This window comes from Octopus bimaculoides, chromosome 1 (genome assembly GCF_001194135.2).
Source record: "Octopus bimaculoides isolate UCB-OBI-ISO-001 chromosome 1, ASM119413v2, whole genome shotgun sequence".
NCBI classification, from domain to species: Eukaryota; Metazoa; Mollusca; class Cephalopoda; order Octopoda; family Octopodidae; genus Octopus; species Octopus bimaculoides.
In genome coordinates, this window is record NC_068981.1 from 182,358,684 (window position 1) to 182,369,074 (window position 10,391).

At 37.3% G+C, this 10,391-nt stretch overlaps 1 protein-coding gene across 1 annotated transcript in view; it reads right to left on the reverse strand.

Annotated features, from left to right (window-relative positions):
• LOC106872707 (2-hydroxyacyl-CoA lyase 1) overlaps window positions 1-10,391 on the reverse strand; it is a 34,976-nt gene that overhangs the window by 11,661 nt on the left and 12,924 nt on the right. Inside the window, exons 4-9 of the mRNA XM_014919783.2 lie at window positions 8,063-8,143; window positions 7,122-7,194; window positions 4,215-4,292; window positions 2,973-3,067; window positions 508-620; window positions 7-53 (exon numbers count right to left, since the gene is read on the reverse strand). Of these exons, the coding sequence (XP_014775269.1) occupies window positions 7-53; window positions 508-620; window positions 2,973-3,067; window positions 4,215-4,292; window positions 7,122-7,194; window positions 8,063-8,143 (487 nt within the window). The remainder of the gene's footprint in view (window positions 1-6; window positions 54-507; window positions 621-2,972; window positions 3,068-4,214; window positions 4,293-7,121; window positions 7,195-8,062; window positions 8,144-10,391) is intronic.

A 10,391-nucleotide genomic window follows, 5' to 3' on the forward strand; every position in this document is an offset into this window, starting at 1 on the left:
AGTTGCTGATAAAAAATGTTGCAGTTCCTTCTCAGCCTGGGAATAGGCAGCTCCTGAAAATAATTTATAACAACAAACATATTACAAAATATTACAAAAAGTAAAGACAGGAAGTTTGTGGGGCAATGGTTGAAATATGTTAGTGGGTAATTTCATGCCAGTCTATCAAATCAAGTTTCTTTAGAAGTGATCTAGGATGGTAAATAAATGTGGTAATATCAGTGTTGTTTCAATAGTATTCAATGTAATTTACTTTTGTAATACCACCACCATCACCACCATGTCCATCTTACATGCTAGCATGGGTAGAACGGTTTGACAAGAGCCGGTCAAGCAGAAGCCTGCACCAGACTCTTGTGACTGCTTTGGCAGGATTTTTACAGCTGGATGATGATGAAAATGCAGTAAAAGTGGTGTTTTAAACAACATTTAGCCTCTTGGTGCAGAAGGAACCACAAATATCTCAATAAATGTGAGTATGTGTTATTATGTAGAATGCTATCTTACCTTTGCCAATGATGACCAAAGGTTTATGGGCAGCGGAGAGGACTTGGAGGGCTTTTCTAACGTCTTCAAGGGAGGAATGTACTCTTGGAGAATCAGGACACTTTTGGCACCATCTGTTGATAAATACAAGTTATTGGAACTAGTTAATTGATTATATATTAAATTCAAGAATTATTTTTCTGTACAAAAGTAAAAAAAAAATGTTTTTCATATATATATATAGGTGCAGGAGTGGCTGTGTGGTAAGTAGCTTGCTTACCATTCACATGGTTCCGGGTTCAGTCCCACTGCATGGCACCTTGGGCAAGTGTCTTCTACTATAGCCTTGGGCCGACCAAAGCCTTGTGAGTGGATTTGGTAGACGGAAACTGAAAGAAGCCCTTCGTATTTATGTATATATATATATACATACATACATATATATATATATATATACATACATACATATATATATATACATACATACATATATATATATACATACATACATACATATATATGTATGTATGTATGTATGTATGTTTATATGTTTGTGTTCTGTGTTTGTCCCCCCAACATCGCTTGACAACTGATGCTGGTGTGTTTACGTCCCCGTAACTTAGCGGTTCGGCAAAAGAGACCGATAGAATAAGTATTAGACTTCCAAAGAATAAGTCCTGGGGTCGATTTGCTCGACTAAAGGTGGTGCTTCAGCATGGCCGCAGTCAAATGGCTGAAACAAGTAAAAGAGATATAAAAATGCACCTAAGGGCAGATGGAGGACGAGAAACATGACATTAAAAATAAGTACCTTAAAAGGTAAGAAATGTGAATATATATATATGTATATATATGTGTACAACCACACAAATGGCATCAGTTCACACCAGCACACACGATCATATCAAAATATAACAAAAGAAAAAGAAACTAAGTTGATAAAGAAGGAAGTCCAAATACAGTGGGTAAAGGAAAATAGGTTTATACTGTCACTTGCTATGTTTGTGGGGAGGGGAACCAAAATCTCAAAATACACCTGGTGGCATGCAGGCAGGTACCAAAGGATCCTGTATATATGAGTGGATATATGTAAAAAGTAAATGTTAACCCTTAACCTTTCTTTGGCCAGCTACATCTGCTTAGAACCCTTTTAATTACATTCCTGATTCACAGTCTCAGGCTCGCATAGACAAGAGGCAGCTTTTCTAACATTATGAAAGAGCCTAAACTACAACTATAAGTTAATGAGAGCCTCTACACAATCACTTCACCTGTTAAGAATAGATGTCACATCCCACCTCAAATTCCACCTTATTGTCTGTAGATAAGAAACTCTAAAATTCTTTAATCTGCGGATCTGTCTAAGGATGATAGAAGATGTCTTCTTTGTAACCTGCTCTCTATTGTCATAATATATTCTGGTTCACAGAGTGGATGTTTGTGTCTAGTTCCCTTAAAATTAAACAGATAATACACAAATTTCACTCTGGAGAGGGTGTTGGTCTAGAGAATATTTCTGAACTCATTCATACAAGCTGATGAATTGCTGGTCAGTTTTACAGGACAGCATGTACCTAGAGTACAACCATGTGGTAACTACTTACAGCAGGGATTTATACCAACCTGTGGAATCTATTCACAAAAGGCTATTATACCACCCTTAATACCTGCTTACAGTAAGTGTTTAAAGAAGTCTGTAGTACTGATTTCTGACAAGGAATTCTACCACTGTATGGTATCAACTGACTGTAGGGGTCTAAACCAATTTGTGGACTTATTAACAACAGGTCATTATACTGCCCTTGATACCAACTTACAATAAGGGTTAAAAGCAGCCTGTTGTAATGACTTCCAATAAGGAATTATATCATTGTGTGATACCTGTTTACCATAGGGAATTATACTTCCCGTGATACCAATTTATAGCAGGGAATATATTATGCAGCAGCACTTAGCAGAGAATATAACACATTGTTTTAAAGATAGAAATTATAATGCATTGAAGTACCTAATTACAACAAGAAATATATTCTGTGGTACCAACTTATATCACAGAATTTTACTACCTAATGATTCATAAACAGTAGTGAAGTATATCACCCTGTGGTACCTAAATACAGCAAGGTTATAAAACCCTATTGCCAACAGTGGATTATACCACTGTAGGTACCTACTTGCAGTAAGAAATTTTACTTCCTGTGGCACTTGGAGCTGTGGAACCTACTTGGTGATACATACAGATGAAACCAGTAAGTGGAAAATGAACCACAAACATCTCGGCTGGTTGTCTGTTATGGAATCACTTGACTATATATGCTCTCTTAACTAAGAATATGGATAATGTTATGTTTTTATGTTAGTTGAAAACTAATCCAAACGTTTCTGTATCATGAAACTAAACAATTTGATTAAGGGTTGATAAAGCCAAAATACAAGCAAGCTTTGGTTCAAAGAAAAGTAGAGGCTTTTTATAAACATGTACTCACACAACTGATGAAGAATCAACAGCAGCTGTTATCATATCAGCTGGTAGATCTAAGTAGCTAACTCCAGGACGACCATAAAGAGCAACTCTTACAGCCTAATATGAAATATAGAAAAGACTTTAAAGCTATATAATCAACATTATCATCATTTTATTTTTCAATATCATATATATAAGGGTAAAGGCTCCCTTCAGTCATGAATGACCATGGGATTGCACCTAGAAACTTCCCCTCCACGGCACAAGTCTGGGCAAGGTTGTTTTTGGGGAAGACCAGTATTTGACCATGCATACCAGTCTCTCATCACCAAACCACCAATGTTGTCCAATGAAAAAGTAAAGGTTGATACAGCTTGATACCAGAAATGTTGCAACTAATTTTTACAGATGAGTGAACTGGAGCAACATGAAATAAAGTGTCTTGCTCAAGAATACAACACACAGCCCAGTTTGGTAATCAGACTTTCAACCTAACAATGATAGGCTTGATGCTCTAACCACTGAGCCATGTGCCTTCACATATATACTTCATACAATATCATGTGTTGAGAGACTAAAGCAAGATAGAGGAACATGAAGAAGTGCTTTGCTATTGAGAAGATGCATGGCTACCTGTATTATGGTGAAGGCACATGGCTCAGTGGTTAGGGCATCAGGCTGTGTGTTATGGTCTTGAGCAAGACACTTTATTTCATGTTGCTCCAGTTCAGTCAGCTGTAGAAATGAGTTACGATGTCACTGGTACCAAGCTGAATCGGCCTTTGCCTTTCCCTTGGATAACATCGGTGGCATAGAGAGGGGAGGCTGGTATTCATAGGCAAATAATGGTCTCCCATAAACAACCTTGCCCCAACTTGTGCCTTGGAGAGTATCTTTCTAGGTGCAATCCCATGGTCATTCATGACTGAAAGAGATCTCTACCTGTATTATATAAGGGTATCATTGAAAATAATTTCTCTTTTGCTCATAATCTAACAGATTAACACAACACACATCCAAAAACCTTTCCAAGTAATACATCCTTTATTTCTTTCACCAATATGCTTCTCTCCAATATCATCCCAATTCAAACCAACACAGTCTCATAATTCAGAACATTTCATGCCAATAATAGACTCTTAAAAACTGGTTTAAAACTTGCAGGTTTAAAGTTTTCATTAAAAATTTTTGCTGAGAGAACACATTAAACACACATAAGAACTGACCCCTAAAAGAAAACAAATAAACAATTATCAATACTTACAGCTTCTACAAAGACTGGAATCCGTTGCGCACAACTGGGTCGGGCACTATACTTGCAGAAATTTCTGGCATATTCCACCTTTAAAAAAATAGTTTACTTTTTTAAAGTAAAAGTACACTTAATATGTACACAGATCTTGCCGTTTATATAGCTGAAAGAAATGCTTGAGAAGGCCAGTAATTTTGGGGGAGGGGTAAGTCAATTACATCAACCCCATTGCTCAACTGATACTTATTTTATCGACTCCAGAAGGATGAAAGGCAAAGTCAACCTCAGTGGAATTTGAACTCAGAATATTCAGACAAGCAAAACGCTGCTAAGCATTTTAACCGGATTGTTAACAATTCTGCCAGCTCACCACTTTACATGTTTGACCCAGTATTAATAATAAAAAAGAGAAGCAAAAGTCATTTTGTTTTTTTCTTACATAGGCACAGGCATGGCTGTGTGGTAGGAAGCTTGCATTCCAACCACATGGTTCCGGGTTCAGTCCAACTGTGTGGCACCTTGGGCAAGTGTCTTCTACTATAGCCTCAAGCCGACCAAAGCCTTGTGAGTGGATTTGGTAGATGGAAACTGAAAGAAGCCCACCATGTATATATACATGTATATATGTTTACGTGTTTGTGTCTTTATTTGTACCCCCGCCATCGCTTGACAACCGATGTTGGTGTGTTTTTGACTCCCCATAACTTAGCGGTTTGGTAAAAGAGACCGATAGAATAAGTACTAGGCTTACAAAGAATAAGTCATGGAGTCAATTTGTTCGACTAAAGGCGGTACTCCAGCATGGCCACAGTCAAATGACTGAAAAGAGTAAAAGAGTATATATGTAAGTGTGGCTGTATGTTTAAGACGTTTGGCTTGAGACCACATCATTCTGAGTTCAATCCTATAGCATGGCACTTTGAGCAAGTGTCTTTTAACATAGCCACATGGAAACAATACAGAAACCTGCTAGATAGATAAGTGTGTGTGTGTGTGTGTGTGTGTGTTTGTGTGTATACTTGTGTCTTTTTCTCTTTTATGTCTGAAGGAGGTGGTAAGGTTGGTGTTTTTAATCAAATTTTCTTTTTGTCAATCATATCATCATCATCTTTTAAGTTCACTTTCCAAGTTGGATGGTTTTACAGGAGCTGACAAACCAGAGAACTGCACCAGATTCTACTGTCTGCTTTGGCATGGTTTTTATAGCTGGATGCCCTTCCTAATGCCAACCACTTTACACAGTGCACTGGGTGCTTTTTATATGGCACTAGCAGGGTCACCAAGTAACTTGCAAGACAAAGACCCCACCTTTGACTGGAAAGGGGAGTAGTATTGAGGGAGGTGACTTTATGCCAGTTGTTGAGAGGTTAAAAAGTATAATAAAAGGATAGAGATAGATGTCTTGCTGTAGAGGAGATACACAACAACCTCAGTCAGGAAAGAGAGAAAGAAAGAAAGATTATAAACATTCACCCTCTTCCTCCAATGTATCTACAAGGTATAGTGAAAGGGTGGGGGGATAAATATTCATTGTTTTGTTCTTATTTTGATGCTGACAGTTGCTTCATAATCGATTGCTTTGGTGTTACAAGCATGACTGTATAAGCATGAGTTTTTGATCCTTCAGCTACACTGATTGCTGTAGGTGTCATAGGTTTACTGGGTAAAATTCATTTTGTATATTTATGCTGATCCACTGAAGATCTCTTTGCTAGAGGATAAGGTAAAGACTCTTACACTGATGTCATGGACTTGATTTCTAAAAACAAGTGCCAAGTGCTAAGAGTGTTTATAAATATGTCTTAATATTTCAGAAGAATAAGGTGATGAGCTGGCATAATCATTACCACACAGGAAAAATGTTTAGTGGTATTTCTACTGACTTTACGTTCTGAGTTCAAATTTGCTTTTCATCCTTTCAGGGTTGATACAGTAAGTACCAGTTGAACATAGGGGTCAATGTAATTGACTTACCCCACCCCCTAAATTGCTGACCTTGAGTCAAAATTTGAAATATTTCAGAAGAATAATTTCTTGAAAGAGGACTTTAGAGGGAGATGCAACAGAAGTGAGGTGAGGTCATAAAGCAGAGGATCTGAATGGCCCCTTTCCACTTGGACAGTGGCTTAAGACTGGTTATGTCCTATTGCCCTGCAACTTTGTATTAAGCTTTTATTAAGAAACCTTACTTTCTTAATACAAGCCATGACAGTACCCTCATCAGAAAAGGGCCTGGATTTAGAAAGTAAGACATATTACTAAGTTTCAGGGCAACAGGACACAACCATGCTACTGTCCGAGTGGAAAGGGGCCATTCAAATCCCCCACTTCATTAACTCACATCACTTCCTCCCTCACTTATGGCACATCACCCACTAAAGTCCCCTTTCAATACATAATCACCCGCTAATGTCCCCTTTCACTTCTGGCATAACATCTACCATGTCACAGATACCTAAATCCAGAGTAACATCTAAGAAATTAGCTATTTTTAGGTTGGTATTGAATGTGATTCTTAATCCCAGTTGATTGAAGGTGCTAAGATATTTCCTAAAAGATTACATCTGGGACCACATTGTCTAACGTGTCTTTCCTTTCTTAAGATTGTAGATTATAAATTGAATGAATGAAATTTGGCTGCTATTTCTAAGCAGGTCCAGCAACCACATGGAGGCTCCTTCATTGGCTTGGATAGAATTAAGAAGGGAGGTAACTTTGAAGAGTGCAGTTAAGAGTTAGGAGTAAGGTAAGAACATAAACCAAGCAACAGGGGGTAACAAAAGTAAAGGCAGTGATGGTAGCAGAGGACACAGAGGTAAACTGTCTCACCATTACCATAACCATCTCCTTCATTATTATATAGATGATGGACAAAAGAAGTCAGACAACATATGTATCAGTATCTGAAGATATTCTTACCTGTCGGTATTCTTGAAAAGCTCCCATGCCTTCCAGTTGTCTCTCACAAGAACCCCCAATAAGTAACATTGGCCTGGAAGAAATACACCAGGTTAGTAAATCCCATTTAAAAGACTCAAAGCATTTAATAATACATAATATAGGAACGACGATGGTAAATTTTACAATATAGCTAAATGTAAATTGAATTTTGTTTATTTCAGTCTTATATAATCTTGTAATCATTGTTCAAACAACATTGTAGGATGTGATCACACAGCCATAACGAGATCACTGGTTGCTGTGGTGATAACAATGAAGACGACGATCAAAAAAAGAGTAGGAACTGAAACTAATGTGCATTGTGAAAAAAAAAAATTGTTTAACATTTACGTGCAGGAGTGGCTATGTGGTAAGTAGCTTGCTTACCAACCACATGGTTCTGGGTTCAGTCCCACTGCGTGGCACCTTGGGCAAGTGTCTTCTACTATAGCCTTGGGCTGACCAAAGCCTTGTGAGTGGATTTGGTAGACGGAAACTGAAAGAAGCCCGTCGTATATATATGTGTGTGTGTATGTTTGTATGTTGGTGTGTCGGTGTTTGTCCCCCTATCATCGCTTGACAACCGGTGTTGGTGTGGTCACGTCCCCATAACCTAGTGGTTCGGCAAAAGAGACTGATAGAATAAGTACTAGGCTTACAAAGATTAAGTACTGGGGTCGATTTGTTCGACTAAAGGCGGTGCTCCAGCATGGCCACAGTCAAATGACTGAAACAAATGAAGGAATAAAAGAATTGGTGCTATCTGCAGCAACTTGCACCAACTTAATAATGATTTCTTTCAACTTTAAGCATCGAGCAGTCTTAAAAAGTAAGTAAAACACTGCTATTATTGGCTTGCTTACATTGTACAATATATTACTGGTACTTATTCTACTGATAAATGACAAACAAATACATACCAACAATTCTCCATAGCGCTGGAAGCACCAGCAAGAGCATGTACTAAACCAGGACCTGAGACTACAAGACAAGCTGCTGGTCTGAAAATATAAGATCAAATTATAGCATTGGGTGATATTTAGGCAGAATTTTCTATAGCACTGGATAAATATAACAACAATCCTCTGGTTTATAGTATTGAGTAAATATTAAAGATTACAGGATTACTATAATGGTAATTGGTGAGGGCATTGAGTAAATATAAAGTATCATGTTGCATTGAAGGGTTACATGATGGTGATGATTATTATCATTGCTACTGCTGTCATCACCACTCTCACCACAACCATTTCCATCATTGTACATTGCATTTGCTTTCCATGTGGACAAGGGTTATGCAGGTTGTCATGACCCAAGTCAGTTGTTATCTAAAGTTATGCTCTGCCAAATAGGTTGGAGCACCACATTTTACTCCTGTATTCCATTTATTGGTTGGTTTCTATGGCTGGATTTCCTTCCTAACACCAACCAATTTACAGAGTGTACTGAATACATTTTATTGAGGCAGCGACACTATAAAGTCTGACATGTTATCAAGACAACTAAACAATCCTCTCAATCCTACATGTATGTCTCCACTTGTTCACCAACCAATAATGCATGTGTTTATGTGCCGCCCTATTCAATATACTTTGTATTCAGGTTTTAAGTATGCATCTTCTGAGAGTCAACACATGCATTAGAAAATATCTATGACCATGTTTTGTCTGTAGACATTGATCTAAAGATGGGTGTTGTAACTGAATATAAACCATGTTGATGACTTCAGACCATTGAAGGCTGGCAAGTTTCATGGGAATTGCCTTACCTCTTTTAACAACCTTTGCAAAAAGAAAGTAAAGACTATTCTGAAATAGAAACATAGACACAAATAACCACAACATGAACTATTCCTGAAAATAAATCCAAAAAGAAAGGTTACTAATGAATTCAAATGGAGACTAATACAAATTTCTAACATTAATACAACGCCACATATTTTGGAAGAGGATATAATTGCTCGATAAAGGGCAGGCTTTGCTGGCTTCTGCTATCTTGCTGAACAAGAGGCAATGTTAGAGGTTGTATTTTGGAAACTTCTGCACCTTAAGAGAATACAAAGGCCACTCAGTTACATTGGTATTATTAGTACAGACACACAACATGAAATTCAGACCCTACTAAAGCTAATGGGAGACAGAAATTCCTGGTACAGTGTTGTGAAATGTGTCTCAGTTACAGATGCTTGAAGATGAGAAAATAGTTGAGCATATATAATGCCGGTACTTGACAAGCACTTTAATTTATTAATGTATTGGAAGGATGGAAGGCAAAGCTGATCTTGACAGTATTTGAACTCAGTATGTAAAGGTTTGTAAATTAAAAAAAAAAACCATAAGCGGCATTTTGTCTGAGGTTCTAATGGTTCTTCTTATCTACCATCCTCAATAGAAATATATATTAATTTGCACAACAGAGAGTAACATAAAGTTACTTATAAACTGTTTAGTATCCATTTTTACAAGTATTAATGTATATTTTGGTTATAGGCAGTATTTCTAGCTAATCAAAAAATGATGTAGAGATGTCATTGATATCCATTTTTGGCAGTAAGGTGAAAGAAATAAGGCACATAGAATTAAGTTTATTTCCCAGACATACAATAACATGAACATAACATCATCTTTAAGAAACTTGTCGTTCAATATTGCAGCCATTAAGCTATTCCATTTCTACCAAAAGCTTACTTGCTGAAGGGTAAGTAGTTTGCAGATTATAGTTCAATATTGTAGCTCATGGGAAGGTAGCAAGCTGGCAGAGTCGTTAGAAACTGGGCAAAATGCAAAGTGGCATTTTGTATGTCATTACATTCTGAGTTCAAATTCTGCCAAGGCTGATTTTGCCTTTTGTCCTTTTGGCATCAATAAAATAAGTATCAGTTGAGCATTGGGTTCAATGTAATCAACTTACCTCTTCCCCTGAAGCTGCTGGCCTTGTGCCAAAATTGGAATCAATATTGTTGCTCTTAGGCTATTCCAGTTGTTATATGGACTGTTAGATATGTAATACGTCTGACGTTCCGTGTGTCATGTGGTTCGTCTGAGTTCATTGTTTCATTGTTGTTGTCTTGTGGGACTGTCGTAGTAAAATGTCATTGATATATATATGGCGGACATGACTTTTGTTTATTCATAACGAACATTGGGTGAGTGCGTTCTTTGTATGTAATTGAACAATAAATGTAATAATTAAATTGTATAACTCGTTATGTTATCTCTGCGAGTCAGTCCGAGGGAAACATAACACCAG